The sequence below is a fragment of the Dermochelys coriacea genome, chromosome 1, assembly GCF_009764565.3.
Source record: "Dermochelys coriacea isolate rDerCor1 chromosome 1, rDerCor1.pri.v4, whole genome shotgun sequence".
NCBI lineage: Eukaryota > Metazoa > Chordata > Testudines > Dermochelyidae > Dermochelys > Dermochelys coriacea.
The window spans coordinates 207,756,416-207,776,000 of NC_050068.2; the positions used below are offsets into that span (position 1 = coordinate 207,756,416).

The 19,585-nt window shown below is 43.3% G+C and overlaps 1 protein-coding gene across 2 annotated transcripts; it reads right to left on the reverse strand.

Moving 5' to 3' along the window:
* Positions 1 to 426: 426 nt before the first annotated feature.
* On the reverse strand, positions 427 to 19,536 carry NAA50 (N-alpha-acetyltransferase 50, NatE catalytic subunit). Of its 2 annotated transcripts, none has more exons than XM_038386671.2 (5): positions 19,261 to 19,536; positions 10,748 to 10,884; positions 10,050 to 10,169; positions 8,610 to 8,676; positions 427 to 4,270 (listed from the first exon to the last, which is right to left on the reverse strand). In XM_038386671.2, the coding sequence occupies exons 1-5, from the start codon at positions 19,266 to 19,268 to the stop codon at positions 4,090 to 4,092; spliced, it is 513 nt and encodes a 170-aa protein (XP_038242599.1). In that variant the 5' UTR covers positions 19,269 to 19,536; the 3' UTR covers positions 427 to 4,089. The 2 variants fall into 2 exon arrangements, with proteins under 2 accessions (XP_038242599.1, XP_038242600.1); XM_038386672.2 differs by having other exon boundaries at positions 10,748 to 10,881; positions 19,261 to 19,524.
* Positions 19,537 to 19,585: the final 49 nt, after the last annotated feature.

Consider the following 19,585-nt stretch of genomic DNA (forward strand, 5'->3'; position numbering starts at 1 on the left):
GGAAGCACACTATTTGTTCTTCATGATCTGCAACAGCTGGCAATTATTTTCCAGAGACATTTTAGTGGTTTTTAGCCTACAAAGCTTAACATGTTTTGTGTTGATGCCCCTCTCCTTGTGCAATACCACAGAAGTAGATCAGCTAAAGTGTCCACAATTGCTTTGGTCCCACATAAGGCAGGGGATTTCAATGAGTGGCCCTTGATTTTGGAAAAGTCCCTTCCCTGATAGTCACTTACACAGAGCAATCACCACATTGCCAGATCCATACCACAGTTCATGCTGCTCAACTTGTTGAAGATCATCAGGACAGGAAAGCTGCACGGCCTGTGAAGAACCTGAGTAAAACCCCACACCTGATTTCAGCCAGACCAAGGATTGATGGAAAAAAAGTTAAGTTGCAAGAAATGCACAAGACAAATCATGGATGACATAACTCCAATAGTGCACGTTTATTCCGAACAGTATTTTTAAAAGTTTTACTTTCAAGAGTTTGAGAAAAACAAAACATGCTCCTGATGTACAAGGGCAATGATCTAAATTAAAAATGGACCATCTTATTTGTAAAGACTTTGATTACCCCTGCAATTTAAAAGTCAACATTGAGGATGCATCTGTAAGCTGCACAGTGCACGGGCACATTCAGACGAAGTCCTAATCAAGAGATGGGGCAATCTTAGCCATATTCAGTATGAGGCAGTTGCAGATTCCAAAAAACATCCAAGTCAGCACAAACATTACAAAACAGACTCTGTGCATAGTTGCTGAACCTGGATCACTGCACAAGGGAGGAGAATGTAACAGTGGGGGTTTTTGGTTCAAATTTACTAGACATCACAGGGCACCATCAAGAATTAACACAATATCACTTATTTGTTTTAGCTGTAACAGCATCGGCAGGCTTAACTATTAACTGCACCATGTAAACCCAGCCCATTTGTGTATACAAAAAAAAAAAAATATTCCATCCCCCCCAAATGAGGGCCATCATTCTGGGTGCTTCTTTTTCCTGGCCTCTATATTATGGTTTCTGGTAGCGAATGTCTCTTTATGGAGGACAGTATCTTCATGGTTCAACTGACGTATGACATAACCTACTGTAGAGAGGTTTAAAAGCAACTTGCATGTACACAGCCTAAATTTTGCCTGCAAGCTCTTCATCCAGAACAGAAGTGCTGGTGATTATTTCATACACACTCCTAACTTTTTAAATCGTTGTGCATATGCTGTTATTTTCAAGCTAATGGGAGGTCCTGCTGCAGTAACATTTGAAGTAATAGAAATTTACTTTCAGACAAACTAATACTCAACACTATTCCAGTGTCTCCTACTGACAGCACTGAGGTAAGTTCTCCTCCCACACCCAACAGTCTGGGTACACTAATATTAACACAACCGTTTGGTAGCCAGAACTTTTGCCCTTCTTCCCATGTATGGGGTGCAGCTTTTGAAGAGGTTTTAGATGAAACCTTTTGATGTGTGTGCTTAAGAGTACAAAAAACCGTTTTCCAAACTAACGGTCTGAGAAAAGGAGCCTTGATTTCTAGTTTCTCTCCCTTCCACTTCCTATAACATATTTAGTTAGAAGTTAGTGAGACTGGTTTGCTGTGGAATGGGAGTTCTAAGAATTTTTTTGAGGGATACATTCATAGAATGATGGCAGCCCAAAGCAAAAAGACAGAGACAAACCAAGCAAGTCCAGACACCAGACTCGTTTATGCTTTTGAAACCTGCAGGAAAACTGCCTACAAACCACTGATTTATGGAAGCCTACAACAACAACAACAACAAGTCCTAAAAAGCTCACCCCTATACTCGCCTCCCCAACCCAAACACTTACCACTTAATTCTAGAAGAATCAAGAGCACTTGGCTTGGCACAAAAAACAGCTATGGTCTGAACTATAGCTGTGCTGCATGAACATCCTCCAATGCGTATTCTCTCCCCCTATTAACACCTTTTAGTCCTGTCTACAACTGTTCAAGAAAACCATGTTGGCATCTGAGGAACTAATTGTGCTTCAACACTAATCTTGCTAGAAAGGTGCTGAAACTGCCTCCATAATCAGTGTAGGCAGGATCTAACTATGCTATAAAACTTTTACAAAACTAGGTAATCTGTGGCCAAGGAAACACTGTCAGCACTTTTCTAGCTAGAGTCCACCACAGGGTGATATGAACACAGTTCCCCTGGCCACTCTAGCTAGGCTTTTAGAAAGCCAACGGGGAGTTCTACCACCAAGACTCAATTAGCATAAACCCAGAAACTGAAGTCAATGAGCAGTTATCCAGTTCAGGATCATCAATGTATTCAAAACGCTGCACTTCAGTAACCTCTTTGCACCTCATGGTGAATAGTGATAGTTTTGGGGTTGCCCGTTTTTGATACCAGGGATGTAGATTGCATAATATGAGGCGAGAGACATTTTTTCTTGCCTTAGTCTCACACCCCCAATGTCAAAATCCTTGGTTCCCTAGTCAGCCTCAGAGCAACAGCACCTGCTCACAAGATGTATACCGTTACGTGCACCATGGCTGGAGGCTTTTGAAGCAGATGGGCTCAACAGGCAGCTGAATTTAAAAAAAAAAAAAAAAACACTAATGGCAAAGGAATGCAGTTTAATCTCAATCTAGGTGATGGGGCAGGAGGGTCAGTTCCAATTCAATGCATTTCCCAGATGCTTGGAGGAGTCTCTTAGGTCAAGTTGGTATGTAACTGCTGACAACAGCGTTTACAAGGTAGCACTGAAATTCACGCAAATGAAGCATGAAAGGATGCAAAGCAGAGCTCAGTAAAAGGTTTACTGTAGTTTTTATGTTACAGTACTAGGAAGAAGCCAGTCAACCAGCCTATTTTCCAAATCCCATAAGATGTTCCAGTCTGAGCTGCTTTCTCTGGTGCTCCATGAAACACCCTTTCACAAGAGGAGAACTGCATCACTGGCAGGTGGGAGAAAAGTCTTCAGAGGAGTTCAAAGAGCAGTTCTTAATCCCTTCATACCCATAGATCATATAAACTCAGCAAGCCAAGCAGAGCCCAGGCCATTTCAGAGATCCCCTGCAAAGCTATTTGATTAGGGTCAGGACTCTGGTTTCCCTTCTCAGTTTCACTGCCTGGTTCCTCCACCTTTGCTCCAATCCCAGGTTTCTTTGTTACCACAGGTTTGACAGTCCTAGCACCAAACTAACACTTGGATACAAGCACTTGCCTTAGAATTGAACTGGACATGATGCTTACAGTCCCTTCTCCCATTCCAGTAATCTGGATAAAATGAACTGCCCCTTACGGACAGCTGAGACCTGGAAAATTTCACTTGCTCTTAAAACAAGCACCTCACTTCAGGATACATGTTTTTGCAAGGCTCTTCTTGCTGACATCAGATTTAACTCTTACCCTGGCAAGAGTCTGGTCGGAATTGGGTAGGATGAATGGTGATGGTAGCTGAAAAGGAAGAAACTAAAACTCACTCTGAATCCTTTTTTGGGTCAATCAAGGAATGTAGCACCAGCTAGGGTGATAACTTTCAGCCCAGGCACAATAAATGTGCTGGTAAACCAGCCTGCTCTTCTCGGCAAGAGATGGAGAAAAAGTTAAACAAAAATATTTGGAAAGATTAAACATTTTGGGGGGCCTGGGGAAGAAGAGGGAAAAGAGAATTGCTAAAACAAAGTTCACGCATATTTCAGGGGCTGTAAAAACCAAACTGGTATTATAGAACTCAAAAAGGACACGATATTGCTTTTTCTTTCAATACATAGACTTTTTTAGGCCCTACCTTTTGGTGTGAAAGCGTGAGATAAATCACTCTCCGAAGGAAACTGACTTCAGGAAAGCCTACCCAAGCCCTCCACACCTCAAACTAGGGAGATCTGTACACCTCTTCCCATCCTGTTGAACAGAAAGAAGAGCTAAAAAACCCAAACATGATTGGATAATCCTTGGGAAAAGCATTACATTTTGTTGGAGAGAGGGCAAGAGAAAAAAAAAAAAAGATGAAGGGAAGGGGGGAGGAAAAAAAAAAAATCAACAGGCCTCTCTTTCCTTATTTGGCGACAAGCAAGTGCAAGAAAGTGTTCATTGGGGTTTTGTTCAGTTGTCGGTCTTTTGCACATCTGCATTCTGGCCAAGACAAGGGGTTTTGAGGTTTTTCTGGAGGACATGAGCATCTGCTGGCTCTATCCTCTTGTAATAGTTTTTCTTCGTTTCAATGATCTCAAAGCCAAACTTTCTGTAGAAGTCGATAGCTGACTCGTTGCTGATCTGGACATGCCTAGAGCACATAGGAGGACAGAGAAAAAGACATCAGCATTTTCTGTAGTATAAAATGTAGCCTACACACCCAGGAATTGTATACCCACGGATAGAGAATAAGGGCTTGTCTACACTGGCAATTTACAGTGCTGCAACTTTCTCGCTCAGGGGTGTGAAAAAACACCCCCCTGAGCGCAGCAAGTTTCAGCACTGTAAAGCGCCAGTATAGACAGTGCCTCAGCACTGGGAGCCGCGCCCCTCGTGGAAGTGGTTTTCTTAGAGCGCTGGGAGAGCTCTCTCCCAGCTCTGCATCGTGACCACACAAGGCACGTTAAAGCGCTGCCGCAGCGCTTTAGCATTGCCAGTGTAGACTAGCCCTATGATTGAGGTGAGGGGGGTAATGCTCTAGAGTTAGGTCCCATGGTCTAAAAGAGCAAAGAATTGAGAATTAGGAACTTCTGACATCTAATCCTGTGCTAACACAGATTTCCTTTGTGACTTTTAGCTAATCGCCACACCTCTGCCTCTATTTCCCCATCTGTAAAATAAACCTAACCCCTCTCAAGAGAACTGTTGTGGGGATCAACTAGCTAGCATATAAAGTGCTTTGATAATATGAAGTGTTAAGTATTAACATTATCAGCTCAGTAGTTTCAACCTGTCTTTAAATGGAAGTGGCAGATATTTTGTGAAATATAACAATACAACCTAGTTTCACTGGAGATACTTCTGCAGTTTGATTCTCTAAGTTCCTTCAGTAACACACTCTACACAATACAGTAAAATAAGGCTTATCAATGACAATCATGTCATGAATTCTACCACAACATAAGAGTGCTCTGATGGTATTAACACATGCCCTGACTCAAACCACACAGGCAAGACCGGACTGTTTAGATGTGGTTGGGGCTTTGTATTACAGCACCTTCCCTCCAATACAACAGTTTTTGTAGCATAGACAGATTCTGTGGGGTTTGGGAAACATTTCTCCCTCTTCTTTAGAGTTTTACAAAGCTTGGGAGAACAAACTCTTGGGGAGGTGGTAGATAATCCCCCTGAACAGCCTTTAATTTTCTATTCTAAACTGCTAGGGGACTTAATTTCTGTCATGGGTTTTATAAAAAAAGATTTGTGTTTCAACTCCTGCTGGCTCAGTAGTATCTGTTAAATAAATATTTTCAGAATTGAACAGACACTCCAGATGCTTGTGATCTAGATGCTTTAGCACAGCATTTCCCAAATGGTGGGTCCTAGACCCACCAATGGGATGGTAGCAAGATTTCAGATGCATTGCCACATCCAGGACCAGATTAACCCATCACGGGGCCCTGGCCTATGCAAACACACACTGCTCTCATCCTGGGGCAGAGGGGAGGTCTGGAGGTTTGGACAGTGAGCCAGACCTGAACTCACCTCGCGAGCAGTGGCTCCTATCCTGAGGGGCTAGGCCAACCCCCAGCTCCAGGATCTGTGAACCCATGCATCAGGTCACAATGCCTGGAGCAAAGCTCAGTGGGACAGGAGCACCACAATGGAGTGAGTTTGTTCTCCAGCACTTCCCCGCCCCACCCCAGGGCCTCCCTTCTGCAACTGGGCTGGGATTAGGGTTGCTGTGTCAGGGTGAAGGGTGCATCTATGTAATAGTGGGTCGCAAAGACAGAAAAAATGCATTTGGTGGGTTGTCTTAGTAAAAAGTTTGGGAATCACTGCTTTCACATATCAAGGCGTTAAATGACACGATGTGGAACCAATGGAACAAAAACGGAGTCCAGTCTCGGCTCCGGCAATGGTCAACATCTAAGAGGACATTTCTCACTTACGACATAAGGCCATGTTTTTGAAATTAGTTGCCTAAAGTTAGGGGCCTAAATTTGAAGGTGATGGCCCAAATGCCAGCAAAACCAAGAATATAGCCACCCTTAACAGGTATTTGGTGTGCCCATCTTTGCCAGCTATTCATCTCCCATCCTAGAACAGTACTTTGGTAGGTAGAGAGAAAGATTATGTAGGGTGCCCCACTCCCCCCCCCCCTTTTTTTTTTTGGCAACAGCAGCAGATATTTCAGATCAATTAGTTTTCCAATGTACACATTACTGTAGCTTCTTAACTTGGAGACAGACGGAAAACTAGTATTCATTAACAAATGTTTAATGTTGGGCCTGATAAGCCACTACCTCTGAGGCGAGAGAGCAGGAAGCATTTTAGTTAAGTTTAGAAACAAGCTCCTCTGCAAGGCTTTTCCTATCAGTCACTACTAGCCAGAGTCAGCACAGTAAACTTTTGAGAATTCTCCCATTAGGGTCTTTGCTCCAGCTTCCTGCTAATGCAGGGCTGGGTGTGGGGACTGACCAATCCATCAGAAGATACTAGCTTGTTAAACATTCCACACACTAGGGTCCTCAGCAATCCTGGTGGAGGCTCAAGATTCCGTCAAATGCTCTGAAGTAGGATTAAAAGCACATTTTCTAGTGATCTGATGTTTTAATGTACATGTGTGGACTTGGTATCATTATAGACACTTGCCACCTATGACAGTTTAATTTAATATAGGATTTGTAGTATTCCCTACTCTAAGGAGAGAAGATATCAGTGTGGTAAATGTTTGTTTATTTTTAAATGCTGCCCATTGTTTAATTGATCTTGCTGTTTGGCCATTAGCATGTAGTTACAGTGCTTTAAAATAGGGCTGTCAAGCGATTAAAAAAATTAATCGGATGATTAATCGCACTGTTAAACAATAACAGAATATCATTTATTTAAATATTTGTGGATATTTTCTACATTTCGAATACAAAGTGTACAGTGCTCACTTTATATTTATTTTGATTACATATATTTGCACTGTAAAAAACAAATAGTATTTTTCTATTCACCTAATACAAGTACTGTAGTGCAATCTCTTTATCATGAAAGTTGAACTCACAAATGTAGAATGTACAAAAAAACAAGCATTCAAAAATGATTATTAAAATGTCCCTTAATACTTCAACCACCATTCCAGAGGACATGCGTCCATGCTGATGACGGATTCTGCTCAGTAATGATCCAAAGCAGTGCAGAGCAACCCATGTTCATTTTCATCATCTGAGTCAGAGGCCACCAGCAGAAGGTTATTTTCTTTTTTGGTTGTTTGGGTTCTGTAATTTCCGCATCAGAGTGTTGCTCTTTTAAGACTTCTGAAAGCGTGCTCCACACTTCATTCCTCTCAGATTTTGGAAAGCACTTCAGATTCTTAAATCTTGGGTCAAGTGTTGTAGCTATCTTTGGAAATTTCACATTAGTATCTTCTTTCCATTTTGTCAGATTTGCAGTGAAAGTGTTCTTAAAATGAACAACATGTGCTGGGTCATCATCCGAGACTGCTATAACATGAAATACATAGCAGAATGCAGGTAAACCAGGAGACATACAATTCTCCTCCCAGGAGTTCAGTCACAAATTTAATTAACGCTTTTTTTTTTTTTTTTTTTTTTTTTTTTTAAAACAAGCATCATCAGCATGGAAGCATGTCCTCTGGAATGGCGGTTGAAGTATCAAGGGATATATGAATCTTTAGCACATCTGGCACATAAATATCTTGTGACGCCAGCTACAACAGTGCCATGCAAATGCCTGTTCTCATTTTCAGGTGACACTGTCATTAAGAAGTGGGCAGCATTATCTCCCGTAACCATAAACAAACTTGTTTGTCTGAACAATTGGCTGAACAAGAAGAAGGACTGAGTGGATTTGTAGGCTCTAAAGTTTTACATTGTTTTGTTTTTGAGTGCAGTTATATAACAAAAAAACCCTACATTTGTAAGTTGCACTTTCATGATAAAGAGATTGTATTACAGTACTTGTATGCACTGAATTGAAAAATACTGTTTCTTTTATCATTTTTACAGTGAAAATATCTGTAATAAAAAATATAAAGTGAGCAGTGTACACTTCGTATTCTGTGTTGTAATTTAAATTGATATATTTGAAAATGCAGAAAAACGTCCAAAAATGTTTAATACATTTAAATTGGTATTATATTGTTTAACTCTGCAATTAATAGTGACTAATTTTTTTAACTGCGATTAATTTTTTTGAGTTAATTTTATGAGTTAACTGTGATTAACCAACATTTCTACTTTAAAAATTCAGCACTACTTTTGAAGGAAACCTTCCAAAACTAGGGAAGTGTCTGCTACTGGGTAGTGCCTGGAACAAACCTAGAACTTGAGTGCTGACTGGCTGGGCAGTATTTGTAAGATGGGACCACATTTGATCCATCATCCCACAGCAATTGAAACCGAAATGATATTGCACCCTCCTCACTCCCCTACGGAGCCTGTCCGAAGCCCAGGAGAACAAGAATGTCATTTACTTACAAATAGATGTTGTCAAAAGTGCCATCTTTCTCACAGATGTTTAAGACGTGATTCAACATTTTAGTTCCTGCCAAGGAATAAAGAGAGACTTAATCTCCCCACAAATGTGCAACAAACTCAGTTTAATGTTTGCAATCAGCTCTGTAACAGTTTAATTCCCTAAGCAGGGATATACTGCTCTTAGTGAGTTCATATGACATATTCCTAGAGCAAGTGCTGAGAGCATTGCTATTGTACTCTGAAATTAGTTTACTATACTGCAGTTCATGTTTTAAGTGTTATTTGAGGCTGCTATGAAGATTAAAATTTATACACTGGATATTTTAAACAGTAACTTAAAATTAAGTTGCCTAAATCCAAAGGCCTCAGGGAGGCTTAAAAACATCTATCACAAGGACTCCCCCCTGCAAAAGAAGATATTAAAAATAGGACAAACCTCACGTCAGAAGACCAGGAAACATACTTAGAACAGAAAAGATTATTGAACATAATAGTTTGCTCCTCTGTAACACCTTTCATGAAAGATTTCAAATCATCTTACATATTTATGAATTAAGCCTCCCAACACCTTGTGATGTATTTTTCCCATAGGTGAACAGATACAGAGAGTTTAAGCAAATTCAATTTAAGGTTAATAGGTCTATCTTCCCTCCTTTGACCATTCACAAAGTCTAATTCTTTATCATTTCTTTTAAGAAAATGCCTTAATGCTTTTAAAGTTAAACAGAAAAAGCTTACAGCCTAGCAATGCTCATAAGCAACTCTACATGGTACCAATGATTTGATTGGAGAACCTTCTTCAAAAGAAAACTTCCAGGGCCTCAAAGTGAGCAAAGAATGCGATTAAAAGTAAGTAATAGCACTGGAAGTATTAACAACATTACCTGACAAGCAGGTAACAAATAATTTAAATGAATAAAGCTCCGTTTTTGGCTTCAGTTTGTCCCAATGAAACATTTTAATGGAAATAAAAGGCCTGGATTAATGTGAGAAGCCCATAGATCTGGGAGAAAAAGCTGAAATGCATGGTGACTGGATGGAGCATTGTCCAACGGGAAGAGCAGGAGACCTGGGTTATATATTTCTACATGTGCCACTGACTGGCTGTGAGACCCTAAGGCATATCATTTCACCTCTCTTTGCTTCAGTATTTTTTATCTGTAAAATAGAATACCTACATCACAGGGAGAGTCTTAGGCTTGATATACAAAGAGCCCTTTGAAATCTTGAGTTAGAAAGCAGACTCACTTCCACAGGACAGGGAAAGCAGAGTTCACTATAAAACAAGTTCTTCTTTCCCACAGCTCCCTTCCTAAGACAGGAATCATCTTCTAATAAAGCATTAAGTTCTGCGTATCGAAAGAACTGAAAGCTTTGGAAAATCATTCAGAAGGCTGCCCAGGACTTTTTTTTTTTTTTGGAAGATGCAGATAGCCTTACCTATTCCTAGCCTTCGGTAGGGTGCCAGGCATCCAAGTGTCATGATGTAAAGTCTCTTCTGGTTCTGAGAATGATCCACTCTACAGCACACTGCACCCACTGCAATATCATTGAAATATGCTGCCAGGGAGGGAAACAGGCAAGTTTTGGTCATTTAGAAATCTCAAGTCTTATAAATATCCTATCCTTCATTTGTCTTCCTTCACACTTCTCTTTCCCCATAGCCACTTTTCCCCTTTTTCTGGGGAACATGGATAATTATATTCTTCCCAAAAATACAATAAAACTTTTAGTCAAATAAGTTATATGGAGATATATCCAATTAACTTCTTCCACACTGCTCCAAGAAACGTTCAGGTAAATGTTAAATCTTGACTGACATTTTCTGGGTGATGTTTGCCCTGTGGTGCCCATGTCATAGGATTTGATTAATCAGAAGTCCAGCCAATGAACCACGTGGGAAAAAGGGGTAAGATTCCACATACATCTTCCTGTGCTTTCCCTGGTAATGGACAGAACATCTACTCCCAATAAAGAAAGACCCTATTTAGACTGCAAGTTCTTTAGGGTAGGGACTGTGCCTCATACAGAGCTAAGCATATTTTCACTGCTTAACAGGAGGAGCTAGTGTCACAAATACCAAGAACAGAGGAGGGTAATACTTCCACCCACCCCCAAACTACGGACAAAAACTGTACCTAATTTAGCTAGTTCGCCAACCTCCAGCACATCCTTGTAGAACTTGTCATTGTAGCTGACAGGAAAAATGACCTGATTTAACCTCTTCAGCTGCTTAATGTTGTGTGGTGTCACATCTCCCAGCTCGATCCGGCTACTGGAACAAATCAAAACATGCTTAACACGTCTACAAACCCACAATTTATAAGTATATCAAATATTTAAAACCAGGTATTTTATTTATACATAGAGGGCTAGTTAGCTGAACAACCAATTGAATAGCTACCTGAATCATTGGTGTGGGGTCAACACGCACACACAGCTCCTACTCCCTCTTTTGCGGGCAGCTGCTTTAATACCAAGAAAAAGTCCCAATCAGTACCATAAATTCAGAAGATGCTAAAGGTCTTGAAATGGTTACACAGGGCTGGCTCTCCACAAAATACTGTGTGTGTGGGGTTGTGGCAGCATTGGAGAAAGAAAGCAAAAAGAGAACATGATAAGAAAATGTCAGAATCTTCCTGTGAGCCAAGTGGCACTAGTTTCCAAACCTTCCCCTTAAATTTTTACCACAGATTCACTAAGATTGCCTCTGTGCCAGCCTCATGCTTGCCTCTCTCCATCTGTTCGATGTACAGAATAAGCTCCTTAGCCAAGTCCAACTACTAACAAGATAGTCCTGAATTTGTGCTGATTTTCAACAAAATCAGGGGATAAACCTAAGAGAAGTCTAATTACCTATGAAAGGCAGGTCCTCCCTAAACTTCCTTCCCAGAGAGTCCTGGAGGCTGCACAAAATATTGCCACGAGCACTTGAGCTAGATCTGTTTTAATATGCTGGTGAACTACTGCTTGCGGGGAAAAGGTCACAGATTACAGTCATCAAAGTCACTGTTGCTGTTAAATATGACAGGAGTAGAACTGGGACTGTAATCTACAACTTTTGAAATACCATTATGATGAACAATACTGAGGAGAAATAACATGCCCTTTCATAAATCCAGAATACAGACTCCTGGTAGGAACATGATGCATCCAGGAGAGCAATGAGTGGGGATATCAACTCTATACACCATCCCTGCCAATTTCTCTCCAAGCTATGGAGGAGGACTTAAAAGAATGCTTCAACAGCTTTAGCAAGAACTAGCATAATGAAAAAAAAAAATAAACCCTCTTTTTTGCTCTAGAGACTAACAAATTTATTTGAGCATAAGCTGTCGGATCCGATGAAGTGAGCTGTAGCTCACAAAAGCTTATGCTCAAATAAATTTGTTAGTCTCTAAGGTGCCACAAGTACTCCTTTTCTTTTTGCAAATACAGACCAACAGCTGCTATTCTGAAACCAGCAGGAAGAGAGAGGACCAGATACAATGCCTCAGAGGAATCTTTTGTTGAAAGCATATTTTCAGTATTTATCACTACATGATTGTCATCACATACATTACACTCCAAAAATCTTCATGAACTGAAGGAGAGCTTGGCCCTCCATTCCTCACCACACAGGCCTCCCTCTCCAAATGCTCCTCCAGTTTGCACAGGACTTCAAAGCTCAACCTGACCCAACACTGCTCTTTGGAGCACCTGTGTGGACAATGTCCACAACAGGCCTTAAAGATCTGAGAATCACATGGAGTGCCTTAGCTCTGAAGAGCTGTGGACAAAGAAAAATAGATTCATTTTGTCTAGGGATAGATAGGACAGCATAAGTACATGGAAAACAGGGACCATTCAGCACATACATGCTGAAGCTCACTATCTGCAAGAGTCACTCTGTACAGACAGTTTTCCGTCTTCAAATCTAAGGACTTGTAAAGTTTCCCTAGACCAAACGTATCTTGGACAAAGCATATATATTTGGCCATGCTTTTCTCTTCATTTGCATCAGTGACAACACAAGTATAGTGTTTGAAAAAAATGTTAGTAATGAACGTGTATTCTTTTGTTATTTGATAAAAACTATTCTGTGCCCAAGGTATTAATGAAAATGATTCTACATCAAATTGAAATGGAAGTGGGAATTTAGTGAGGTGCTTATTGCTACTGAAACTGGAAGCCTGCCCAGAACACTGGCATTCACACATCCACTCTCATGATCACTGCCCTACAATCTTTCAAGTGCTTGCCAAACACAAGCCTGCTTCCCCCTGAGATCTAATTACAACTCATTGTGGTATGGGTTGAAAACCATACATAGGGGAGCGCAGAGTTGGTGTTACTGTGCAAACTATAGATTTGAAGTTCATAGTTAAATAACCTATTTGGCCCTGGTGGAACTGACAAGTCCCACCTCACTTCACTGGCAGCTGCATCTGCTTACACCAGGGCTGAACGTGTCCCCTTGATGGCGTACTCAAAGGAAGCAATGCTATACCAGTTTAGAGTTCAAAAGGAATTCAAATTATTTCCCAGAAACATGGATCATGATGAAAAGTTTCAGTGACAATCAATATTCAGAGCTTTCAAAACCAGTTAGAACCCACTATAAAGAGGGGAAAGGGAAATTCCAAGTTTTTTTTTAAACGTTACAAGAATCTCAGCCCCATTCAACCATAAGGCTATGTCTACACTACAACCAGGATCGATGCTCTGAGATCGATCCACCGGCGGTTGATTTAGCGGGTCTAATGAAGAACCGCCAAATTGACAGCAGATCGCTTCCCAGTCAACCCCTGTACTCTACCCCCAACAAGAAGAGTAAGGTAAGTCAGCGGAAGAGTTTCTCCCATCGACCTCCCCTCCCGCGATGCAGACCCCGTGGTAACTCAACTTAAAGAACATGGACTTCAGCTGCGTTATTTACGTAGCTGGAGTTGTGTAGCCTAGGTCAACTTACCGTGGTAGTGTAGACATAGCCTAAGTAATGCAAGTCCCTTCCTAAAGGGATGTACCTGACAAACAGATCTCTGTGTAACCGATAGCAGAGCTCAGATTTATCTAAAGCAGCTGGTGTTCTAAATTTAGCAGAACAGAATCTCCAACTCACAAATTTTACTAGAGGTATCAAGGAACAGTCAAAGTGAGCTGGGGGAGAAAAAAATTAACACAACAAATTGAGGACTTAGGAGAGGATTTGCTGCCCAGTATGCAGCAAGCTAACTTTACTGCTTCTGTTTTGGCTTGCAAGTTAAAACAGAAGTCAAGACAGGATAATGCACTCCCATAAAATAAAACTGAAACAGAGCTATGAATGATCTGCAAAGTATAGCTTTGTTTAGCATCTCCTCCAAAGCCAGAAGAGCCTCTAGTTTTCTTAAACAGATTAGCTTTCTTGCTAGGCACACAGGTTACTCAGGGTTCAGAGACATGTCAGTTTGTTTTCAACTATCCCTTGAAGATCTGGGTAGGTGGGCTGCACACCTACTCTGCTTCCCCCCAGCATTTTTCAAATGCAGCCAACTGTGAGATAATTGGGGGGGTGCAAAGCAGCAGCCCCTCCCGCAGGGCTGCCAACAGGAGTTGGGCTGTGCCCACCTCTGGAGCCAAAAATGCTGGAGCAGGCAGTTAGTGCGAGTTTCCCCACCTTCCTAGGGATAGTGGGGGTTCGGGCTCTGGCCATGGGACCCAGGGATTCAGGAGCCAACCACAGGCTCAATCCCCCACCATCCATGGCCCCTTGCTACCTCCTCCAACTGTGGGGCCCTGGCTGCTTGGCAGCAGGTGCCAGCCCCAGCGGCCCATCCATCCCATTGCTCCTGCTGCCTCCCTACCCACCTCCCCATATTGGGCTTAAATTTGTCCCCTGGCTTGCCAGGGCTAAGTAAATGTGTGTTTCTCATGTTGCTTCTGATGCAGCCTGCAGTGTGCTGTATCAAATGTAGCTGTTGTGTGATGGTCACATTCTACCCATGGTAGATGAAAGCGTAGATTACCAGATCTAGGTCCTCAGTTCAGGACTCACTTTCCTAGCCAGCTGAAGAACGAGGACATTCCTGTATTATTGTGGCAGTCTACCTGTCCAGGCGCAGCAAGGAGTCCAACGTGAGCACAAGGCTTCACAAACTTGATCGGTAGTTTGATATCCTCCGACATTAGGGCTTTACATGTTTCCTCAATACCTACTCATCTGAGGTCTAAGCCTAGCCATAGCTATTCATCATGTGCTCTTCAGGGGTTTCATGCATATTACCACCACTTCTCTGACCTATATTCAATGTTCCCAACTGTAGTCTCATCTCTATAAGTCCATATAGAGCCAGCGGCCTATGGAAGAGCTCATCTGCAAGGCTTCCCAGTTTCAAAGCTTTTTGGGGGAACAGGAGATGGAAAAGACCGTTGATTACTATGCATATGTGTAGCATCTAGCATAGTAGGGTCCTGATTTCAGTTGGGTCCCCTGGACCAGTGTTTCTCAACCTTTTTGATTCCAGGGACCAGTTTTCTACCTTCCTGAACTGTGTCAAGGAGATTTTAGGGACCGGCGCTGGTCCATGAACCGGTCATTGAGAAACACTGCCCTGGACAATACCATAACATCTGAATCAACCTGTAGAGTAGAGTCCTTAAGGCCACAGATAGAGCTTCTGAGAAACCGCTCTTCTGTTTTTCATTCCTCTTTGAAGTCTGCCTTTTGGCTAGACCCCTCCTGCCTCAGCAGGTGGTATAACTTTATTTTCTGACACATTACAAATCCCACAGAAATGTTAATCAGCAAGTTGTAACTTGAGCTCTTGCAAGTCAGTGAGAACCTCCCTTTCTACAGTCCTTGCTTGGAAGCAGCAATGTGAAAACTTTAACAAAACAGTGTAACAGAGTGTGATATATGAAATGCATCCGATGAAGTGAGCTGTAGCTCACGAAAGCTTATGCTCTAATAAATTTGTTAGTCTCTAAGGTGCCACAAGTACTCCTTTTCTTTTTGCGAATACAGACTAACACGGCTGCTACTCTGAAAAGAGTGTGATATAGAGACAGGGATGCTATTCGCAACTGCTTTGCATGCAAACAATGAGGTCAACAGGGGGCGGAGTTCAAGTTCCTCTCACTAACGCCCCCCCAACTAATCAAAGCCAATATTTTTAATTTAAAAAAAAAATATGAAAACTGGGTTTATGGCAAAAATAAGAGAAGCAAAAGTGGATCTCCATGGATGATCAATTTCACAAGCTGCGAAGTGAACAAACATGAAAAAGTTTTGCAGATAACCTTTACATTGGATAAACTTCGTGAGTAAGGCCTGGTCTACACTACTGGATTAATTCGACATAAGCTGCCTTGCCTTGACCTAGCTGGGAAGTGTCTTCACTTAAATTTGGCTCCTGCTGACGTAAGCGCCTCTCTACGCCTATTTAGTAACACCACCTCCCAAAGCAGCATAGAGTCACGGTCGATGTAATTAGGTTGATGCAGTGTTAGTGCAGAGATGCGTTGCTTACATCAACTGTTACTGGCTTTCACGAGCCACCCCACCATGATAATACAATCAATACAAGCACTAACGGAGAGAATGTGCACTGCTGACACAAGGAGTCAAGCGTGCACACACACAAGCAATTTAATAACTGTGATGGCTGTATGCTGATGTTAAGTTAGGTTGATGTAATTTTGTAGTGTAGACATGGCTTAAGTCATGAAAAAATAGGGAAGGTGTAGAAGATGAGAGAAAAGCGAATATGATCATGATCTTCAGAAAAACAAATGAGATCCTGATAATTACCCTTCCAAAAGTCTAATGTTTAACCTCGCATAAAACAGAACAAATCAGAGAAAACTGTTTTTCACAGCTAGATGATTTCACATCCTCCTTTAAAGAAACTACAGCTCTTCTCCAGAGGCGGCCATCTTATGCAATATCCATCAGTAACAGGGATCATTCTGCTAGAACTTCCAGCATTGGAAAGTCAATGGACAGGAGTTTTAAAAGGGGAAGAGGCTCCCCCCAGTAGCATAGATCTCCTTAGAAGAGAATCATGGGAACTTCTGCGAGCCCTGGCAGCGGAAGGCTTGTTTAGAAGCTTATGGTTCGGCTCACTCGCTGGAATCCAAGGAGCCACAGCAGCTGCCAGCAGAGGCCCCTTAACTTCTCATTGATTTCTCCTTGCTCTCAGCGGAGGGGGTTCTGGGCCTATGCAGATTCTATGGCCACACTGAATGATATGGTAGACTCAACATAGAACATGAAGAAACTTCACAGGCAGCTTCACTGCTGCATGTTCTTCTAAATTCAGAGAGATTGGGGAGAAGAGCCATAACCCACATACACTGTGCCACTGCCTCCTTAGATCTGAAGGGTCACAGAACATTAGAGGACTATGAATGGCTTCTTCCAGAATTGACCTGAATGGAGCAGGATTGGGGACATAAAATTCGGTATTAAATTGTTATGAGGGGGTGGTAGTGGGGTGTTGTACTTGTATGGGAGCCCCAAACTCAGAAGCCACCGAAAGCTAAGAGTACATAGAACACGACAGAGCTGCACTAGAGGGATATATAACTATATCCTGCCAAGAGACCCCAGTCTGGTCTGCCCTGACATGCATAGACATACAAGTAGCGTATCCAGGCCCAAATAGCTCCTCTGCCTGATTCACAATCAAAATGGAGTCAGAGGAGAGCCAAGCTGTAGAAATCTGTGAGATGGATTAGAAAGAGAAGAAAAAGACAAAATTCTAGCTCCAGCAACAGAGGAGCTGACCTAACTTAATAACTATGCCAACTGCTGGCTCACCTTTGCTGATCAATTCTATTGCCCTTCCCTACACCAAATAAGGAAACTCTGACTAGCTCCAAGGGAGTGGGAAAAAAGAAAGGAATCCATCACTCCTGTTGGGCAATCTTTTATTCCTATGCATTTCTATGGAACCATTCCACATTGTTACCCGACGTCTAGGTTTTGGAGCCTGTTTTTTCATCTCTCAGCTTCACTGACTCAGTCCCCGAAAACCATTTAAGGTGCTTGAAACTAGTCACGAAAATGAGAGATAACCAAGTTTTTTTATCATCAAGCAGTCTTGGTTTGTGACCTCATCCCAACTGCTAACAAGTTAATAACAAATAGAAAGGGGTTTAAAAACCTAAGAACTTCAGCTATCATTCACCCTGTCTTAAGCTGCTAAACTGGAATAATAATAATATCAGACACTTATAAAACACTTTTCAAACAGTAATTATTTGCAACACCACTTCTGGAAGACAGCTTAGGAACGCCCTTATTTCATAGAAAGGGAAATTGAGATACTAGCCATAAATAGGTCATCAGAGCTGGGAACAGAACCTTGGTCTCATGACTTCCAGTCCTGTGTTCAAAGCACTAGACCATGTTGCCTCTGTTTAGCAGTGGAATTAGTGTGTCATTTACCACATTTGAAATCCCTATGCTACATTTTCACAAGACAACCAGAAAGGCAGGGAGACCCTAAACAGATTACACTGCAGAAATCATTGTTAGCTACAAAACATAGCTCTTTCTCATCCATCCATGTCCTGCAACCTCAAAGAGGTGTCAACAGAATTTAAAGGCTACATCAAAGCAAATACTCATGGAAATTACACCATCCTTTCAATCCTCCCTATAAAGCAGTCAGACAAAATTCTACCTGGCCTGGGGCAGGCAACATTTTAAGATAAAACATTATTTCCAATGCTGTTCAATCCAGCACTTTGCTGAGTGACTTCCGGCTACCAATTTGATGACACTGGTTATATCATTATTGTGAAGGGAGGCCAAGAAGATTGTATGCTAGAACTAATTCGTTTTTATATCAATTTGGCAAGATAACTTCACAGAAAAGAACTCTGCACAAAATGATAATCTGCATTTCCCAACAGCAGAATGGAACGAACCAGCTCTTCCACCCAGTATTTCTGTAGTGCAGCAGGTAAGGTGAGACAAGGAATAGGAGAGCCGCTTTTGTCGTGCAGGTGGGGTACTTTCGAAGGGCAACGTGCTGTGAGATTCTTGTAGATAAACATCAGTGTTTACCAGACAGACCATTAATGGGTATTACTTTAACGCTGAGCACCGACTGCAACTCAATAGCTGAGTTTTCTCTAGCCCGTTCCACACACAAGGTATCCACACGACAACCAACAATCCAAGAGCCCGCTCCAGCAGCACGGCCCGGGGGCCGGGCACAGACAGCCGGGAGACGGGCAGGGGGCTGCCCGGCTGAATGGAGGGCTCCAAGCGGGACTTGGCCAGGAAGTGGCGGGGCACGGCGAGGGGCGGACAAGGCGCGTGGGGCGGCTGGAGAGCGGTTAACGTCTCGGTGTTTGCGCAGCTTGGCCGGAGAGCGGCGGCGGCCCGGGAGCAGGGCGGGCCCCCGCCCCGGGAGGATCACACCTCCAGTCCCGGCAGCCCGCGCAGACTCCGGGGCCGGGTAGGACCCAGCGGCTTCCCCTACCGATCCCGCGGCGCCTGGGGCTCCCCTGCTGGCCAGGGCAGAGGCAGGGCGAGCCGCCGCCAGCCGGGGATGCCGGGCGGGAGCTCGGCAGCGACACGGAGCCAGGGCACGGGGAGGCCCCGGTCACAGCGAGGCCGGGCCGCGCCAGGCCCCACCCGGCTCAGGGCCGGGCTGGAGCTCGGGGCCGCACTCACCCCTTCATGGTGCGGCCTGGCGGGGCCGGGATCCGCGCTCAGTGCGTGCGGGGCCCGACGATGCGGCTCCGGCCTCCTCCTCGGCGCTGGCGGTTCGCCCTGCAGCTCCCCCTCCACATGGGCCTCGGGCCGCCCGTCCGCCGCGCTCCGCTCCGCTCCGCTCCGCCCCACCCCGCCGACGTGACCCCTCACCTCGCTGCGGCGTGACTGGGCCGGCGCTATGCGGCGCCACCCACGTGACCTCTCCCGTGGCCACTTCGCGGGAAGGGCCGTGTCCTGTCACGTGGCCCTGGAAGGCCAATCGCCTGCCTCCGCATTGGCCACC

What these genes read in the sequence shown, in the direction of transcription:
- NAA50 (XM_038386671.2), bottom strand. An exon ending in CTACCGAAGGCTAGGAATAG is followed by an intron (nt 8,677 to 10,049) that starts GTAAGGCTATCT and finishes ATTCCTTGGCAG; the next exon opens with GAACTAAAATGTTGAATCAC. An exon ending in ACTTTTGACAACATCTATTT is followed by an intron (nt 4,271 to 8,609) that starts GTAAGTAAATGA and finishes TATGTGCTCTAG; the next exon opens with GCATGTCCAGATCAGCAACG.